Raw genomic sequence first — 20853 nt, forward strand, 5'->3', positions numbered from 1 at the left:
AAGTTAGAGAAGTCAATGTTCATACCACTGGGGTGTAAACTACCTAAGCGAAATATGAGGTGCTGCTCCTCCAATTTGCGCTGGGCCTCACTCTGACAATGGAGGAGGCCCAGGACAGAAAGGTCAGATTGGGAATGGGAGGGGGAGTTGAAGTGCTGAGCCACCGGGAGATCAGGTAGATTAAAGGGAATGTCCCATTTAGGCGATTGTTTTTAGGCGACTAGGCTTTCGCCACATGGTCGCCAGGGTGTGGCATGTGTGGTCGTGTGTAGTCTCCTCAGTCGCCCAAAGAGTCCTCGTGTTTTTCTGGTTGCTGCTGGATTTTGAAATGTTCAAAAAATTTTGCCGACAGTGGGCTTGACGCCAATGAGCATAGATTGACTTCTCAGGTGCTGTCGTAGGTTGTCGCCAGGTGTCGTAGGTGTGGTCGTAGGTGGAAGTCCTAATAGGTCGCCGGTTGCCAGCAGCTTGCCGTAGCTTGATGTCGACTAGGTGGTAGGCATTTTTGTAGACATTGTCTTGGGGTTGGTTCAGTCGCAGTTTTTTCGGAGACCTGCTACGACTATGAAAGTCACCGTCAGTCGCCGAAGAAATCGCATATGTGGGACAGACCCTTAAGAAGGACCCTTGTGTGTAATGATTGATGCGAAAGTGGGATAACATAGAACTAGTGTGAACAGGTGATCAATGGTTGGAGTGCTCGGTGGGCCGAAGGGCCTGTTTCTATGCAATAACGGAGGTGGAGAGGGAGCAGAGGAGTTTTACGAGAGTGCTGCCTGGATTAGAGAGTATTCGCTATAAGGAGAGGTTCGACAGACTTGGACTGTTTTCTCTGGAACACTGGAGGTTGGGGGAAACTAAACTAAACTAAAATAGATCTCGCACGCCTGCGCATTGCCCTCTCTGTGATCACTGGCCTCTATTCCTCTACTGTGCAAGCTTCCCGTAACTCTCAATTCCTTGATTTTTCACATATTTATTGGCCCAACCTTAGATATATCCACTAATCTGCCCCTCAGCACCTTCTGGGACATGGAATTCTAGAGACTCACTATCCTTGGAGTAATTACATTTCTACACACCCGGTTTTAATCGACCAGCCTTTATTTTGCAGCCCATACTCCTTGTTGATGACTTGTTAAAATATCTCAAAATCCACTCTGTTAATGCTCCCATAAGCTACATTTGGATAAGGCCACCATCATTCTTTCAAAGGCCAAGGAGTGCAGACACACCCTGCCCACCCAGCCTCTCGCGATAGAACTATATGGAGTATTGCGGGCGTAGGAAGGAACTAAAGATGCTGGTTTATACCGAAGATAGACATGAAATGCTGGAGCAACACAGCGGGTCGGGCAGCATCCCTGGAGAAAGGGAATAGGTGGCGTTTCGCACCACAACCCTTCCCCCTGCTTTGTCACCCCATTACAGGAAGGATGTGGAGAGGGTGCAGATGAGTTTGACGAGAATGCCAACTGGATTAGTGGGTATTCTCTACAAGGAGAGGTTGGACTGAAGTGGATTGTTTTCTCTAGAACGCTGGAGGTTGAGAGAAGACTTGATAAGAAGTATATAAAGCCTATTGGGCTTTGAAAGAATGAGGCACAGATAGGGTAGGGAATCAGAACTTTTTTTCCCCAGGGTGGAAATATTAGAGGGGAGATAGAGGGTAGTTTGAAGGTGAGGTGATCAAGTTTAAAGGAGATGTGTGGGCCACATGTTTTTACACAGAGGGTGATGGGTGACTGGAACTCGCTGCCAGGGGTGGTGGTGGAGGATGTTACACTAGTGGCATTTAAGAGGCTTTTAGATTATGAGGCATTGTGGATATGTAGGGATCATGTGCCGACAGAGGGGATGAGTTTAACTTGGCATCACGTTTGGTGTGGACATTGTGGGCTGAAGGGCCTGTTCCTGTTCCTGTCCTGTACTGCTCCAATGTGTAAGAAAGAACTGCAGATGCTGGTTTCAATTGAAGGTAGACACAAAATGCTGGAGTAACTCAGCTGTGTAACTTTCCTCACTGAGGCTAGTTCCTGGAATGAGGAGGGTTATACAACATGGAACAGTACAGGTAGACACAAAATGCTGGAGTAACTCAGCGGGAGAGGCAGCATCTCTGGAGAGAAGGAATGGGCGACGTTTCGGGTCATTCCTTGTCTCCAGAGATGCTGCCTCTCCCGCTGAGTTACTCCAGCATTTTGTGTCTACCTGTACTGTTCCATGTTGTATAACCCTCCTCATTCCAGGAACTAGCCTCAGTGAGGAAAGTTACACTGGTGAGGGATTCAGTGGCAATGACCCAAGTGGACACGTTTGATTCTGCCCACAGAGGGAAGAGGCGGAGACGCGGGCGCGGGAGGAGGCCGAGAGACAGCGGCTGGAGCGGGAGAAACACTTCCAGAAGGAGGAGCAGGAACGCTCGGAGAGAAAGAAGGTAATCGTCTCCGTGAGCCCCGGCCACGTAAACAACTCCAGCGTGTGTTCCCATGGCAACGGACTCCTTGTCCGTGAGCCCCTTCCACGGGAACTGCTCCTGTGTGTGTGTTTCCATGGCAACGGGTTACCGACTGGGCCTGTACCTGATGAACCAAAGAAAGACACAATGCGCTGAAGTAACTCAGGCGGCATCCCTGGAGAACACAGACAGGAGACATTTTGTGTCGGGACTCTTCTTCAGACTGGCGGTTTAGTGGTGCTGTAGATTCAAGCATCTGCAGCTCCCTGTTTCTACACGATGACTGTTTTGGTCAGGGCTTGGCCAGAAAGGTTCAGACACTCCTCACGGGGGTGTGGGCATCAGGCGAATGCTTCTTGCTGACTCCGTGGAGCTTGACGGGAAGATACAGGTTCAGTCTGGGACACCAGGAACTGCAGACGCTGGAATCTTCAGCAAAACGCGAAAGTGCCGGAGGAACTCGGCAGGTCAGGCAGCATCTGTGAAGGGGTAGACCGGCAACGTTTCAGGTCGGGACCCTTCTTCAGATCCTACCATTGAAAACTGAGGATTGGATAGTTTAGGAATTTGTTTCTGCGGATAGAGTGGATTAGACCGGAGCAAACGGAATGGGATTTAATTGAATGCATTGAAGGAGCTGAATCCTTCCCAAGTCCCTTGCCCAGATTTGGGCAATCGAGGACCAGAGGACATAGGTCTAAGGTGATATGGAGAAGATGTAATAAGTATCTAAGGGATAACGTTTTCACACAAAGGGTGGTGGCTGTATGGAACGAGCTGCCAGAGGAGGTAGTTGAAGCTGGAACTATCACAACCTTTAAGAAACATTTAGACAGTTACATGGATAGGACAGGTTTAGAGGGATATGGGCCAAATGCAGGTAGGTGGGACTAGTGTAGATGGGACATATTGGCCAGTGTGAGCTAGTTGGGCCGAAGGGCCTGTTTCCACACTGTAAGACTCCATGACTCGATGTGAATGGAATGTTTGGCTGACATTTTGGTTAGTAAGGCAGATGGAATGGGAAAACATATTCATCTTCTTCAGTAACTTAACTTGATTTCCTTTGCTTCTTTCTACACAGCGTCTGGAACGGATTATGCAGAGGACCAGGAGGTCTGATGGTCCAGATAAGGTACAGATCATTCTGTAATATTCTATCCTCAGATGATGTATGCATGTCCCACATTCATTTACTTTTACTCATTTGCTGTGGAAGGTACATAACTTATTGCACCTGGTGCATGTGAAGCTGCTGCTGCAACACTGTTGACCTGCAACAGGCAGTGGGAAAGGTTGGGAAACATGTCTGCTGGTAAACTCTCAAAGGAATGCTTCGTTTTCCTACATTGGCTCCTGACTGCTTTAAGATGGCGGCGGTGGGCGGTCGATGCTGGTGAGGAGGGCGGGGACTCGCCTCCCGCGCCCACAGACACGCTCTGGGTCGGCTGCGGGAGTCGCCACGGGGCACGGAGGCAGATCGATGGCCAACAGAGGCGAGGGACTCGGGCCGATGTGGTAGAGCCGTCAGAGTGGGTCGAGTCGGCGGTGTGGGCCGCCGGAGGCCCTGCAGCAGCCTGGGGGTCCATTAGATCAGGCGCTGCTCCCTGTGGCCGAGTGCGCGGAAGGGACGAGGCATGCAGCGGCACGGAGCGTAGGAGCTGCGAAGGAGAACATCGAAACATCGTCTGGCCTGACCAACCCCTACAACTCCAACCCAGCACCACCACCAGGTCAAAAGGCCCTTACAGCCAAGTTTTAAAATAAATCTGACTTGAATGGTACGATATGGCACCTGAAACGTGACGATTCTTGTGTACGTTCTCAGTGTGATCCACCATCTTACACTCTTATATTTAGTATGATTGTGCCTGATCTATGGGAGGATTGTCACTGAACTGTAAGCAAACAGCTTCACTGTATTATGTACACGTGAGAATAAAGTACCATTGGAGGATTGGGCTGTAAGGTGGAGAGAGCAGATAGGAAGAGGAACAGAAAATAAACTGAAACATAATGAAGGGAACAAATCTTTGCAGTTAATATTGGACGAGTGTGGAGGTGCAGATGAAGCTTGTGTGTTTAAGCGGGAAGCCGTCCATTACCTATGAGGGAGAGGATCTGAACAGCGACAGGACTGCGATGATGAGTTTGCTGGAGCCTCTCTCCACTCACAACGCAGCTGAGAGAATCAATTCAGTCACATTGCCCGACTTAGCCAGCGATCACAGCCATCAAGAACACAAAGCGATAGTGAAAGTAAACCAAAAATTGCAATTTTACTACAGCTATAATACTGTAGCATGCTTGAATGCAGTGTGAAGCAGCTACCGGACTGAAGCTCGAGCCTCTTGCAGCTGCAGCCGCAGTGAGGTGGGTGCACTGGGAGCAGATGGTGCAGTGTGATCGACCAGCTATCCTGCTGCCTCGGTGGGCAACTACCTCATACTATCCCATACTAGACCACATGGGCCATTCAAACGCCAGAGCAAATCTCCACAGGCATGAGCAATGTGTGCAAACGCCAAAGAGCGTGTGACCAGGTTTTTTGAGAAATGTCAGCGGGTTCAAAGCATTGGCCATTGGGCTACAGATCTTAGATGATCATCCACAATCATATTGAATCGTGGCTCGAAGGGCCGAATGGCCTACTCCTGCACCTATTTTCTATGTTTCTATTATTTATCGACAAGAGAAGCTTTAGGTTAGTTTAGAGGTACAGCGCGGAAACAGGCCCTTCGGCCCACCGAGTCTGCTGACTAGCACTATCCTACATGCACCAGGGACAAATTACGATTTTACCGAGTCAATTAGCCAACAAAGCTGTATATGTTTGGAATGTGGAGTTCCCAGAGAAAACCCACGCAGGACACAGGGAGAACATATAAACTCTGTACAAACAGCACCCGTAGTCAGAATCGAACCCATGTCTCTGGCGCTGTAAAGCAGCAACTCTACCACTGCACCACCGTGACGCCCTAAGAGGCTACGAGGAGTGTGAGTGAAAATAACAGAGTAAATATCAGGTGAACAAGTTAGTCCATCATGGGTATAGTATAACCCTGGTGCAATTCCCAAGAAGTGTCAAAGCAACTGTGAAAGATTGATTGATTGAAATATACAGCAAGGAAACAGGCCCTTCAGCCCATCAAATCCACACTAAAACCCGTTCACACCAGTTGTCTCACTTTCTCATCCACTCCCTGCACGTCAGGGACAATCTACAGAAGTCAATTAAGCTCCAAACCATCACATCTTTGGGATGTGGGAGGAAACCGCGGCACCCGGAGGAAACCCTTGTGGGCACAGGGAGACTCGTTGCAAACTCCACACAGACAGCACGCAAGAACAGGATCAAACGTGGATATCTGGCGCCGTGCGCCACAGTTGCGCCCAACATAGATTTATGATTCAGTGTGATGATGATGGAAACCCTTGGGGGGGGGGATCAGTGCAACAACAGCAGACTCCTCCAGGAATCCAGCAAAGTAATTGTGGGGGCAATTACTGAGGAAATGTCTACGTTTAGTTTACTGTCACGTGTGCTGAGATACAGTGAAAAGCTTTTGTTGCGTGCTATCCAATCAGCGGAAAGGCAATACGTGATTACCACCGAGCCATCCACTGGATACAGATACATGATAAAGGGAACCGACAGATCTGAGAGGAGATGAAGAAGAGCCTGGTTAAAGTAAGAAATGCTCCAGTAGGAATCGAGATTTACACGAGTGCAGTGATTGTAATGCATGATTACAGATCCACATCTGTGATTAGCACACAAAGAGCTGACTGCCTTGGAGTGATAGAGTGATACAGTGTAGAAACAGGCCCTTCGGCCCAACTCGCCCACACACTGGCCAAGAATGCCCAGCTACACTAGTCCCACTTGCCTGCGCTTGGTCCATATCCCTCCAAACCTGTCCTATCCATGTACCTGTCTAACTGTTTCTTAAACGGTGGGATAGTCCCAGGCTCAACTAGCCCCTCTGGAAAGCTTGGTCCCTACACCCACCACCCTTTGTGTGAAAAGGTTACACCTCGGATTCCTATTAAATCTTTTCCCCTTCACCTTGAACATATGTCCTCTGGTCCTCGATTCCCCTACTCTAGGCAAAAGACTTGGTGCATCTACCCGATCTATTCCTCTCATGATTTTGTACACCTCTATAAGATCACCCCTCACCCTCCTGCGCTCCATGGAATAGAGACCCAGCCTATGCAACCTCTCCCTATAGCTCACACCCTCTAGTCCTAGCAACATCCTCGTAAATCTTTTCTGAACCCTTTCAAGCTTGACAACATTTTTCCTATAACACCGTGGCCAGAACTGAACCCAATATTCTAAATGCGGTCTCACCAACGTCTTATACAACTGCAACATGACCTCCCATCTTCTATACTCAATACTCTGACTGATGAAGGCCAAAGTGCCAAAAGCCTTTTTGACCACCTTATCTACCTGGCATGACCTTCAAGGATCCATGCACCTGTACTCCTAGATCCATCTGCTCTACAACACTACCCAGAGGCCTACCGTTTACTGTGTAGGTCCTGTACTTGTTCAATGTCCCAAAATTCAACACCTCACACTTATCTGTATTAAATGCCATCAACCATTCCTCCGCCCACCTGGCCAATCGATCCCGATCCTGCTGCAATCGTTCACAACCGCCTTCACTATCTGCAAAACCACTCATGGAGGGCAAAGAGGGACCATTGGGACTACAGTGAACACCGTAACTGTGTCAGCACTCTATATGTGGCGACTCTGTGCATACTTTGTGTATGGTATGCAAAAGAAAGAATTTCACAGTGACATGTTAATATGATATATGATATCGACCCATCCATCCATCTCTCAAACCACTAGCTGATGCCCAGGTAAAGGGCCTGTCCCACTTGGACAACCTAATCCACGAGTTTAGAAGACTCTAGACAAGTTGAAAAAAAATGTCAAGGTCATGTTGACTCGCCAGAGTAAAAGACCTCCTACGACTATTCTACGGCCTCCTATGACTATGTCTACGACCTCCTATGACTATGTCTACGACCTCCTACGACCCGCCTCAACCTCAGCTTGCACACCTAAGGCAAACTACGACTAGCGATGAGTGGAAATGATCACATGATAAAATGGTCATATTTGCATTTTTTTTCTCGGGCCAGTTACCAACCTCCGACTACCAACCTCCGACTACCATCACGACCTACCTACGAGCAAAAAGTATCCATTTTTTCACTCGTGGACGTTTTTTATCAGGCTGGAAAAAAACGCCGCGACCTACTTGAGGCCACGAGTTCGCGGAGACCACTCACGAGCATGAGGAAGAGTTACAAAGACCTCCTACGACCTCGTGGCGACCATGCTGCGAGTATGAGTCAAGGGCAAACTCGGCAGAGGTCGCCAATCAGAGGTCGTCGTGAAAGTGGGACAGGGGCTTACTAAACTCATAATAATGAGACAGAGAGAGATTTGGCCATTTTCTTTTATCCTCAACTGCAATGATTGATGTAACTTTGTATACACTGTGGGTTGATGCACTGGGTGTGTGTTTGCTTGGTGTTGATAGCTGTCATGATGGGTGTGTGGTTCTGGCCCCCGATTGGTTGATAGCTCGGTGCATCCAGACACTGGCTGGTACTGCTGTCCTGTCATACGTTGGATGGAGGGTGCCGGCACTGATTGATGCTCTGGTGGTGTACGACCTCCTGTGGTACTCGATTCTGATGGGTATGCCCTCTCGGTCGGGGGTGGGCTGGATGAGATGTGTATCCACGTGCCAACCGGTGTTGCTGCTTCTCCTCAATGAAACCATAAACTGGTCTTCTCCATTTTTGTCCCGGTCGAGACCTGTTGCTGCAGCCAATCGCTGTTGTTTCTCATTGCTCTGCTCACGGCTAATTGGTGGAGTTGGCTGTTTATCATCATCATCATTGGTCTCTCGTTGGAGGCTGATTGGTGGAGATTGTGACCAATCATTATCATTGGTCTCTCGTTGGCTGATGATTGGTGGAGACCGGTGGCGGTCTCTGTGTCTGCTCACCTGGTGCAGGCTGATTGGTGGAGACAGATGCGAGTCATCATCATTGGTCACTCGTTGGCTGCTGATTGGTGGAGACAGGAGGCGGTCTCTGTGGCTGCTCACCTGGTGCAGGCTGATTGGTGGAGACAGATGCGAGTCATCATCATTGGTCACTCGTTGGCTGCTGATTGGTGGAGACAGGAGGCGGTCTCTGTGGCTGCTCACCTGGTGCAGGCTGATTGGTGGAGACAGATGCGAGTCATCATCATTGGACTCTCGTTGGCTGCTGATTGGTGGAGATCGCAACCAATCATCATTGGTCTCTCGTTGACTGCTGATTGGTGGAGACAGATGCGAGTCATCATCATTGGACTCTCGTTGACTGCTGATTGGTGGAGACAGGTGGTGATCACTGTCGCTGATCACTTGGTACCGGCTGATTGGTGGAGACCGGTAGTGGCCATTTTCGCTGACCTCCTGGTGCAGGCTGATTGGTGGAGACAGGTGGTGACCACTGTCGCTGATCACTTGGTACCGGCTGATTGGTGGAGACCGGTAGTGGCCATTTTCGCTGACCTCCTGGTGCAGGCTGATTGGTGGAGACAGGTGGTGACCACTGTCGCTGATCACTTGGTACCGGCTGATTGGTGGAGACCGGTAGCGGCCATTTTCGCTGACCTCCTGGTGCAGGCTGATTGGTGGAGACAGGTGGTGGCCACTGTCGCTGCTCAACTGATGCAGGCTGGTTGGTGGAGACCAATGGCTGGCGACCCTGAACCAGTTGTGATTGGTATTTGGTGGGACTTGGCGAACGGCCTGGTGGTATTGGCTGGTTAGTGGCGGAGCCTGCCAATCGCTAATGCTCCCATAGCTTGTCAGTGGTACCTGCTCATAGCTCGAGCTGCTCTCCCCCTGGAAGCTGATTGTCGGAGCCAGGGTCGGAGGGGCTTCTGTGTCCACCCTCTTACCCTCGCCAGTGGTGGTATCCACTTGGTGGACATTACCACGGGTGTGTGGCTCTGGGCCGACCGGCGTATCCACCCACAGTCGTACCCGTGGAACACTGGTGCTGACCTGGTGACTGAGCGCCACTGGGGCCACTTGTTGATGGTCAGTCACCTCCTTGTGGTCCATTGGTGAAGATGTGATCTGGACACTACCAGTGTTGCCTTTGCTCTGACTGATGGATTCACTGGGTTGGTCTTGGAGCTCACTGCCGCTCTGTTGCCGGCTGCTTGAGGCAGATAGTTGCTTGATGCTATTCACACTGGCCTGGATGACCTGCCTGATGCTGTTGCTCTTGAGTTGCCGACTGCTTGAGGCAGATAGTTGCTTGGTGTTATTCACACTGGCCTGGGTGACCTGCCCGATGCTGTCGCTGCCGTGGTGCTGGCTGCTTGAGGCAGACGGTCGCTTGGTGCTACTATCACCGGCCTGGCTAGCCGGCCCAATGCTGTAGCTGCTCAGTTGCCGGCTGCTTGAGTCAGATAGTCGCTTTGTGCTACTCTCACCGGCCTGGCTAACCGGCCCGATGCTGTTGCTCTTGAGTTGCCGGCTGCTTGAGTCAGACAGTTGCTCGATGCTACTCTCACTGGCCTGGGTGACCTGCCCGATGCTGTCGCTGCCGTGGTGCCGGCTGCTTGAGGCAGACGGTCGCTTGGTGCTACTCTCACCAGCCTGGCTAGCCGGCCCAATGCTGTAGCTGCTGAGTTGCCGGCTGCTTGAGTCAGACAGTTGCTCGATGCTACTCTCACTGGCCTGGGTGACCTGCCCGATGCTGTAGCTGCTCTGTTGCCGGCTGCTTGAGTCAGACAGTTGCTCGATGCTACTCTCACCGGCCTGGCTAGCCGGCCCGATGCTGTCGCTGCTGTGGTGCCGGCTGCTGCCCGATAAAGCCGGATGCCAGGAGCGACGGCCCATCTGACGGTGACGCCAGGTTGGAAAGACCTGTCGACCGATGGATGTGAGGCTGTTTGGCGGGGGCAGGTGCCCGTCACCGGCTCTGCGGTCAGCGGTTGGCATTGGCAATGGCGGGAGCCTGCCAGAGGATTGGTTTGCCGGCTGGTTCCCCGTCGGCTGGTGGCTGGCTCTGTCCTCTTCTCCGTCGCTGGCGGGTGGGTCCGCGGGCTGAACCCCTTCTCCATCGCTACCGTCGGCACCTAACTCCTCGGAGGCAGGTTGACGCGCCCTCTTGGTTCTGTTTCCCTGCAGAAAGAAGAGAAGAAATCAGCTACTGATGGGGACAGCGAGATAAAGGACACGAAGGCAGAGGCACCAGGTAAGGTGGAGGAGAGAGGCCGGTGGGTACAAGGGGGGAGGTGGCCACTTGAGCTGGACTTGGCCAGGAGGGGTGGGCAGTGGCAAGTATGGAATGGACTGCCTGAGTCTAGAATGCACTGCTCGAGAGTGTGTTGGAAGCCGACCATTTAACAAGGCATAGAGGTGCTTTGGATTTACAGGCCTGTCCCACTTACGCAATTTATTTTCGCCGACTTGCCGGCACCCGTCATAGTCGCAGCAGGTCTCCGAAAATGTTCAACATGTTGAAAATCCAGCGGCGACCAGAACAAGGTGCGGCTCTTTGGGCGACTACTCGCAAACGTACAGGCTTCGCCCGGTGACATGTCGCCAGGGTGTCGCCTGTATGGTCGTGAGTCGTCTCCTCAGTTGTCCAAAGAGTCGTAGCGTCTTTCTGGTCGCCGCTGGATTTTCAACACATTTTAAATTTTCGGCGACCCATGACGGGTGCCGACAGTCGCGGAAAAAGTCGCGTAAGTGAGACAGGCCCTGAGGAGATTGTATCTGGGATTAGTATGCGGAGCCAAGTTCAAGACTCAATGGGGCCCAACACCCTCACGCTGCCCCCATATCTTATGATTTGTGTGGTTATCCATTTTGGTGGCAAAAACAGGAAAGCAGACTATTATCTAAATGGTGGCCGACTAGGAAAAGGGGAGATGCAGCGAGACCTGGGTGTCATGGTACACCAGTCATTGAAAGTGGGCATGCAGGTGCAGCAGGCAGTGAAGAAAGCGAATGGTATGTTAGCTTTCATAGCAAAAGGATTTGAGTATAGGAGCAGGGAGGTTCTACTGCAGTTGTACAGGGTCTTGGTGAGACCACACCTGGAGTATTGCGTACAGTTTTGGTCTCCAAATCTGAGGAAGGACATTATTGCAATAGAGGGAGTGCAGAGAAGGTTCACCAGACTGATTCCTGGGATGTCAGGACTGTCTTATGAAGAAAGACTGGATAGACTTGGTTTATACTCTCTAGAATTTAGGAGATTGAGAGGGGATCTTATAGAAACTTACAAAATTCTTAAGAGGTTGGACAGGCTAGATGCAGGAAGATTGCTCCCGATGTTGGGGAAGTCCAGGACAAGGGGTCACAGCTTAAGGATAAGGGGGAAATCCTTTAAAACCGAGATGAGAAGAACTTTTTTCACACAGAGTGGTGAATCTCTGGAACTCTCTGCCACAGAGGGTAGTCGAGGCCAGTTCATTGGCTATATTTAAGAGGGAGTTAGATGTGGCCCTTGTGGCTAAGGGGATCAGAGGGTATGGAGAGAAGGCAGGTACGGGATACCGAGTTGGATGATCAGCCATGATCATATTGAATGGCGGTGCAGGCTCGAAGGGCCGAATGGCCTACTCCTGCACCTAATTTCTATGTTTCTATGTTTCTATGATTTATGAAGTCAAGGGTCAAGAGTGTCATATGTACCGAGAGCAGAATAATTAAATTCTTAAATTAAATTAAATTAAATAGGCCTGCAAAAACAATACACATAGATAATAGACAAAAATGCTGGAGAAACTCAGCGGGTGAGGCAGCATCTATGGAGCGAAGGAAATAGGCAACGTTTCGAGCCAAAACGTTGCATATTTCCTTCGCTCCATAGATGCTGCCTCACCCGCTGAGTTTCTCCAGCATTTTTGTCTACCTTCGATTTTCCAGCATCTGCAGTTCCTTCTGAAACACATAGATAATACAAAACACAAATTCAATAAATGAACCCCAATACTAGTGCAACAAATCCCTGAAGTCCTTAATGCAACCCAAGAGTCCACAGTTCATAGCTGAGGTTAGTGTTGTGCGGTGTTATTAGATAAGATGATCAAAACTGTGCACAGCTTTCCATTGTGTCCTCACCATCAGAACGTATATCTGGATCTAAACCTCCCTATTCTTGCTTAGTTCAGTTTAGAGATACAGCGCGGAAACAGGCTGTTTGGTCCACAGCGACCAGCGACCAGCGACCCCCGTGTACCAGCATAATCCTACACACAAGGGACAATTGACCATTTTTACCGGAGCCAACGTAGCCTACGTCTTTGGACGTGGGAGGAAACCGGAGCACCCGGGGAAAACCCACGTGGTCACGGGAAGAACGTGCAAACTCTATACAAACAGCACCCGTAGTCAGGATCAAACCTGGGTCTCTGGCGCTGTAAGGCAGCAACTCTGCCGCTGTGCCACCTTGCCGCCATGTTGGAAGCTCCTGTTCTTGAACCTGGTAGACACGACACCTGGTCATTGATCTGGACGGCATGATCAAGGTGACTTGAAAGGTCTGTTTCTGCACTCTATGACCTTACAGCTACACCAACAGTGTTCAATGTTGGCGGGTTAATTCGGTCAGAGAGTCCAAGCGAGTGGTGCAATCTGGAAGAGATTTGATGGCACTGTGTGGAGATATATTAATGGGATTGGTACAGGATTAATGTAAATGGTCAGCATGAACTCAGTGGGCCGAAGGGCCTGTTTCGCTGAATGTTCGAATAGAGCATTGTGATTCTGGGATAGAGATAGATTGAATGAATGGGCAAAATTTACTATCTTTATCGAAACCTACAATTAACCTACAAACCTCAATGCCTTTCGAGTGCGGGGGGAAACTGGAAAATCCACCGGGTCATGGGGAGAACATACAAACTCCGTACAGTCAACATCAAGAGTCAGGATCAAACCTGGGCCTCTGGCACTGCAAAGCAGCAACTCTACCACTGTGCCGCCATCTTGGAACAGCAGAGATTGTTGAGTTCATTTGAAGCCTTAAAGATTCTGAAGGATTTCAAATGAACTGCAACCCTGTGGCAGTGCAGGATCGAGCAAGGGCTGGATTATTATGTTTAATGGGGTCAGAAGCATGAGATATGTGTAGGAGCATTGGTGCAGATACGAGGGGGGGGGGGTAGTTACAATGTGGAACGGACATAGGAAGCCACAGAGGGAATCCAACACCACCCAATAAGATGAACGATGGATGAAGATACAAAAAAAAACTTTCGATCCAACCTACTTATTTCCATCTTTAGAGCATAGACACAAAAACACAAGAAAATAGGAGCGGCAGTAGGCCACTCGGCCCTTCTAGCCCATACGCCCATTGATCGTGATCCTGCCTGATCTGCACTGGCTTTCTGTTCTGTGCCAGTTCCCCGTAAGCCCAAGTTCAGCACGGACATTGTAGTCCGAAAGGCTTGTTCCTGTGCCGCTCTGTGCGATGTTCCTGCCCCTCAAATATGGGCACTGCATCTTACTATAAATGCGGACACTGGAAGACTGAAAGAAAAACAGAGACTGCTTGAAACACTCAGCAGGCCTGGCAGCATAAGTGGAGAAAGGAACAGAGTTGACGTTTCCAGTTGAAGACCTTTCATCAGAACATCTCTCCGCCAAACTTTTGACAATATAAAACTTGATCTCACACTTTCACAGTTCAGATGAGGGGTGTTCGACTTCAAGCTAACTCTCCTTCTCTCCGCGGATGCTGCCTGACCCGCTGAGTCTCTCCAGCATCCTCTGCTATATCACAGTATCTGGAATCTACAGGAGACAATTATATGTGTGGTTTGAACACTCCTCGATAATGAAGGACAAATACGAACCCGTTGCAGCGCCCCCTGTACGGTTCCCATTTTGTGAGTATGTCCTGGATTAGTGTCTCCTTCGTGTGGAGGGGGTGGATTATTGTTAGCGGTGATTGTTCAACGGCTGTCCTGCCCTTTACAGACGTCAGCTCGACACACGGGAAGAATCTCGCTGGAGAAGATCAGCCGGAGACATCAGTAGAAGGGGGAGCGGGCGAGTTGTCGGTCAGCGCCAACGTCTGCCTGTCACAGGCCCAGCCGCTCATAGAGCTGGGGTAAGTCCAACAACATGACCGTACTTTAGTACAGCACAGGGCAAGGGGGCAGCAGACGCCTCTACGATGCAGGGACTCCAATCAACGGATCTGGTCAAAACAAAATCATTTAAAAACATTTTAGCTTTTTTATCCTCTCTACCCCGCCCCTTGTAGCGCTGCATAGGAGAGAAGCCATGGGTTTGCAAAGTCTCTCTCTCCCCATCTCCCCCTCTCCCCATCTCCCCATCTCCCCCCTCCCCGCTCTCCACCTCTTCCCCTCTCCCCCTTTCCCTCCTTCTCCCCTTCTCCCTCTTCCATCTCTCTCTCCCTCTCTCTCTCCCCCCTTTCTCCCTCTCTCCCTCTCTCTCTCCCCTTCCCTCCTTCTCCCCTTCCCTCCTTCTCCCCCTCTCTCGCCCCCCCAAACCTGGATGGGTCAGAGTTCCCTAACACTGCACTCTTTATTACCATTGGTTGGATGGTGGGTCAGGCAGCATCTGTGAAAGCCATGCCCTTCGTAGACGCTGCCTGACCTGCTGAGTTACTCCAGCACCTTGTGTTTTACTCAAGATTCTAGCATCCAGTTCTCACATAGAACTTAGACACAAAATGCTGGAGTAACTCAGCGGGACAGGCAGCAGCATCTCTGGAGAGAAGGAATGGGTGACGTTTCGGGTCAAGACCCTTCTTCAGACCTTCAGTTCAAACCAGCATCTGCAGTTCCTTCCGACACATGCAGTTCCTTGTGTTAAAACCATTCAGCTTGAAGTTTTGTTAGTTGTTAGTTTTGGGGGATGCTCCACATGTGCTTCACCCTGTACTGGATCCTGACAGCCCACACACAATGAGGAAATAACTTCATTGCAAACAGGCCCTTCGGCCCAACTCACCCATGCCGATCTGAGGTAGTCCCATTAACTGGCGTACGTATGGCCCATATCCCCTTAAATGTATCCTATCCATGTACTTGGCCAACCATCTTTTAAATGTGGTTTAAGTACCTGCCTCAACTACCTCCTCTGGCAGCTCGTTCCATCTACCCACCACCCTCTTGTGTTGCCCTCAGGTTCCTACTACCTTTTGCCGCTCTCACCTTACACCTAAGTCCTCTTGTTCTTGATTCCTGTAGTCTGGGGGAATAAAGAGTATTCCCTGCATGATTCTATACACCTCCACAAGATCACCCCTCAGCCTCCTGCGCTCCAAGGAATAAAGTCCTCGCCTGCCAAACCTATCCTGATAGCTGAGGGCCTCCTGGCAACGTCCTCATAAATCATTCCAGCGTAATGGCACCTTTCCTGTAGTGGGGTGGCCAAACCGCAGTACTCCAAGTGTGGCCTCACCAGCATCTCGTACAACTGTAACGTAACGCCCCAACTTCTACACTCACCGCCCTGACTGATGAAGGTCTGATGTGCCAAAAGCTGCCTTCACCTCCCTCTCTACATGCCACCCCGCTCTCAGTGAGACCAGCTTTGAATGCTCCGTACTCCAGGGAGTTGACAGGTACCCTCTCCAAAGGTTGGAGTCACTGTGCCACGGGGAGTTTGCAGTGCCCCCCTCCCCAGGTACCTTCCCCGGCAACCGCAGGAGATGCAACACCTGTCCCTATAACCCCACCCCACCCTCGACTCTGTCCAAGGACCCCAACAGTCCACTCAGGTGAGGCAGAGGTTCACATGCACCTCCTCCAACCTCATCTACTGTATCTGCTGTTCCATCTGTGGACTCCTGTATATCGGCAAGACCAAGCGCAGGCTCGGCGATCGTTTCGCTGAACACCTCCGCTCAGTCCGTTTAAACCTACCTGATCCCCCAGTTGCTAAACACTTTAACTCCCCTTCCCATTCCCACACTGACCAAGGATTTCATTGTTCTAGCTGGGACACATGACAATAAACTCTCTTGACTTGACTTGACTTGACTTTTCTGTCCTGGGCTCCTTCACTGTCAGTGAGGTCAAATGCAAATTGGAGGAACAGCACCTCATATTTTGCTTGGGCAGCTTACACCCCAGTGGTATGAACATTGGCTTCTCTAACTTAAAGTAACCCTTGCTTGCCTCTCTCTCCATCCATCCCCACCCTAGTTCTTTGACTAGTTTCACCGTCTGCTGCTGAACTTTTACTGATTGTATGCCTCGTTAGCTTTCCCCACAGCTAACAGTGATCCATTCTATATTTTCCTTGATCTCACGTTTTCACGCCATACCCTTCCATATCTCTATGTCTCTCTCTCCCCTTGACTCTCAGTCTGAAGAAGGGTCTCGACTCGAAACGTCACCCATTCCTTCTCTCCAGAGATGCTGCCTTTCCCGCTGAGTTACTCCAGCCTATCTTCGGTGTAAACCAGCATCTGCAGTTCCTTCCTCCACAGTGGTGATCAGGGGCGGGTCTCGGTGAGGATGGGTGTGAGGCGGGTCTGTAAGCCGGCTTTTTGTCCCTCTAGGGTGGCTCCAAAGGAGGACAGTGGTGAGAAACCGCCCGCGCTCACCAACGGAGTCCAACCCAAGAGACAGGAGAATGGCATCTGCCCCGTGACGCCGGCGCTTGGAGGCGTGCTGGAACTCTCCAACCATACGGGCTGCTTGAAGGAAACCGTGGAAAGCGTGGACAGTAACGGGCAGAAGCAGCATCTGAGCGGCCTGACAGCCGAGGACATCCCCGTCACTCCCATCATCGCCTTCGAGGAGGAAAACTCTTTCATTAAGAGGACAACAGGAATTCAGTCCCAGCATGTGGCAGGTAAAGGTGTACGGAGAGGGGGCAGTGGGTGGCGTTCCACAACAGAGAGGTGTGGATCAGAGGGAGTGCAGGAGCTCTCTGACAATGGGGGGGTCTGTGAGAGAGAGAGTGGGGTCTGTATGTGTGAGGGAGGATGAGAGAGAGAGTGAGAGAGAAGTCTGTATGTGTGTGTGAGCGATGGTCTGTGCGAGAGATGGGGGTCTGTATGTATATGTGTGTGTGTGAGAGAGAGGTCCGTGAGAGAGAGAAATGTGCGTGTGTGTGTGTGAAAAATTGGTATGGGAGAGTGTGTGTGTGCGTGTTTGTACGTGCGTGTGCGCGCTTGTGCATGTGTGTGTACGTGCGTGTGCATATATACGCGTGTGTGTGAAAGATTGCTGTGCGGGAGAGGAGTCCAGTGAGAGGTGTGGGTTGAGGTGGTGTCAGTGAGGGTGAGTGGGCCCTGCGTGGGGCAGAGAGAGGGGTGAGAGTGAGAGTGTGCATGTGTGAGATCTCGATGGGGGGGCTGGAGGAGTGGGTAACAATGGCGGGTCAGTGCAGACAGTGGCGTTGGCTGGGCCTCTATTGTTGGCACTGGGCACCTCGCCATCTCCTCAGTCTATCCATGACTCCGAGAGGACGCAGAGCGCTCCTGTATTGTGCTGCCACTATATCCTCCCTCCCGGAGTCCTTCCCCCCCCTCCCTGTCCCCTCTACCGAGACCCCCAGAGAGGCAGCTTCTCCCCCTCCCCTTGCTCACAGATCAGGCCCACATGACTGCAGAAGGTGTGAGGTGTTGCCCTTTGCCAGGTCAGAAGTTCGTTATTGGGGCAGAATTAGGCCATTCGGCCCATCAAGTCTACTCCACCATTCAATCATAGCTGATCTACAGTACCTTTCCTTCTTAACCCCATTCTCCTGCCTTCACCCTATAACCCCTGACACCCATGCTAATCGAGAATCCTTCCATCTCCACCTGAAAATTACACACTGAATTGGTCCACATCATGGAATTGCACAGATTCACCACCCTCTGAGTAAAGAAATTCCTCATCTCCTTTCTAAAGATACATTATTTTACTGTGAAGCTATGCCCTCTGGTCCGAGACTGTCCCACGAGGACGAAGGGGAAAATATATCATTAAAGGCAAGATCGGCAGCAGAATTGATGCACAGAGGGATCTTGGTGGTGGGTGCCTGGAACGTGCTGCCAGGGGTGGTGGTGGAGGCAGATGTGTTAGTGGCGTCAAGATGATTTAGATGAACCTCACGGATGAACAGGGAAAGGAGGGATATGGATCACGTTCAGGCACCTAGGAGTTGGGTTTTGGCATCATGTTCAGCACAGACATTGTGGGCCGAAGGGCCTGTTCCTGTGCTGTACTGTTCTCTGTTCTATGCCCCTGCTGAAAACTACTTTCCATTTCATTTCAGAAATCCTCTGAAGAGCTGGGCATGTGAAGCCCCCCCCTCCCCCCCCAACTGCTCTCAGCAAACCCCCCTCCCCTCCAGCAGACCCCCCCCCCCCCCCCCCCCCAGCTACCAAGCACGGCTTTCTACTCAGTCGGAAGTGGGGACTACAGCAGGAAGCGGCCGGAAGGAGCGGTCGAGACGGGGCGTGTGTCCACGCAGACTCCGGCCCCTCCGAACCTCGTCTCCTTTTAATTTGTTACCTTGTTTATTTTTAAATGTTTTAAAGATGTTTACGGACATGTAACTTCCACAAGAAGCGACAGCGGGCTCTTGAGTAGAGTCCAGCGGAGTGAGGAGTGCCGTGATGAAGAGGCAGCCATGGCCAGTGGCTGTGTCTGCTTGTACTGGACAGAGCGGGCCGACACTCTGCTGTCTTTACTGTGCACCTTATGAACTGACACTCTAATGCAACACGACATGCACTCGCAGCGAGAGGAGCGGCAGTGTGACTGTTCTTGTATCACTGGTGATCACGTTCTTATTTAACTTGAAATTATAATAAAACTACTGGGTACCATGTATGTGAATAATGTAAATAAACCTGTCAGTGTTATACCAGTAGACCTGTCACTCCATAATCTGCTCTCGGTCCCCGCCCTGCCCTGATGCAGTTCCATCCCCCCTTCCTCCCAATCCCTGCTCTGCTTCCAAACTACCTCCGTGTTTGTTCAAAGTCATGAGGCTGGCACCGTGGAGCAGCGGGTGGAGCTGCTGCCTCACGGCGCCAGAGGCCTGGGTTCCATCCTAAGCTCAGATGCTGTCTTATGTGGAGTTTGCACGTTCTCCCCGTGACCGTGTGGGTTTTCTCCGGGTGCTCCGGTTTCCTCCCACATCCCAAAGACATGTGGGTTTGTAGGTTAATTAACCCTCTGTAAATTGTCCCGAGTGTGTCGGGAGTGGATGAGAAAGTGGGATAACATAAAACTTCCACAAGGAGCGATAACATCGATGGTCGGTGTAGACTCAATGGGCCAAAGGGTCTGTTTCCATGCTGTATCCTTCAATCAATTCAATCGATCAAATCCCCCAACAAGGGCTGTCCATTGCCTGTGCCCCACACTGCTCAACATTCATGCCTGGGGTGTAGATGGTGAGTCAAAGCAGCTTTATTTTCACCTCCACAAGTACTGTGTGCTACAGGGACAATGAAAATCTTGCAGCAGCTTCACAGGCACTTGGACATCAATTATACAAAGATTACTCACATAAACTACACATACATTCTGTCAGACATGCAGTCTGAAGAAGCAGATCTCACTGGATAGATGATGTTTCTGTACTGTTTTCATGTTCTAAGAGTCTAACCATCATCTCCAAAGCATTCACCAGCATTGAAAAGATAGACACCAAGTGCTGGGGTAATGCAGCAAGTCAGGTAGCATCTTTGGACGCCATGGACCCTTCGTCAGGCTGCATTCCGACCCGACCCCACCTGAAACGTCACCTGTCCATTTTCACCAGAGATGCTGCCTGACCCGCTCAGCTTTGTGTCTTATCCTCAATAACAGGCCCACTTTCACATCCTGATTACACTGCTGTATTTCCACATTCAGTCTGTATTTCCATAACAATGGGATTAAAAGCTAAATAAAATAGAGATCATGTGCAGGTTGAAGAATTTGTAAATCCTTTGCCATCTCAGCGCTAAGAAAGCTAGAGGGCCTGTCCCACGTGGGCGTCATTTACACAACCTCATTAAGCTCATTTATGGCGTGCATTACGTGCACATGGTGCATGGTGACGTAGGCAGTGACGAGCGGTCGTGCGAAGCGGCCCAGGATTTTGAGATGTACAAAATCTTCGCTCGCCATCTGCGTTACGCGCAAATGACGCCAAGTGGGCCAGGCCCATGCAGTGCTTCTTAAACTGGTGAATGGTTCACCCAAGGGTGAATGAGATTATTTTGTGGTGAATTAGAGGGGTGAATGACTTAATTTATTCAGATATTATACACAAGGGAGGATAAGATGAAAATTACCAAGAAACATAAGAGCATTTAGTCGAGGGTGAATGAAATTTTGTGATGAAGTCTGAAGGGTGAATGAC

General features: G+C 50.6%; 1 protein-coding gene across 4 annotated transcripts in view; it reads left to right on the forward strand.

Moving 5' to 3' along the window:
• The window catches only part of map7d1 (MAP7 domain containing 1), a 185238-nt gene extending 165872 nt beyond the window's left edge, over positions 1-19366 (forward strand). For all 4 annotated transcript variants that reach the window (XM_033045441.1, XM_033045442.1, XM_033045443.1 and 1 more), the window contains 6 exons: positions 2333-2437; positions 3543-3593; positions 10693-10759; positions 14500-14632; positions 17060-17355; positions 18769-19366. In XM_033045441.1, coding sequence (XP_032901332.1) covers positions 2333-2437; positions 3543-3593; positions 10693-10759; positions 14500-14632; positions 17060-17355; positions 18769-18779 — 663 coding nt within the window. In that variant the 3' untranslated portion in view covers positions 18780-19366. The remainder of the gene's footprint in view (positions 1-2332; positions 2438-3542; positions 3594-10692; positions 10760-14499; positions 14633-17059; positions 17356-18768) is intronic.
• The last annotated feature ends 1487 nt before the right edge of the window (positions 19367-20853 follow it).

Source organism: Amblyraja radiata, chromosome 27, assembly GCF_010909765.2.
Source record: "Amblyraja radiata isolate CabotCenter1 chromosome 27, sAmbRad1.1.pri, whole genome shotgun sequence".
Taxonomy (NCBI): Eukaryota; Metazoa; Chordata; class Chondrichthyes; order Rajiformes; family Rajidae; genus Amblyraja; species Amblyraja radiata.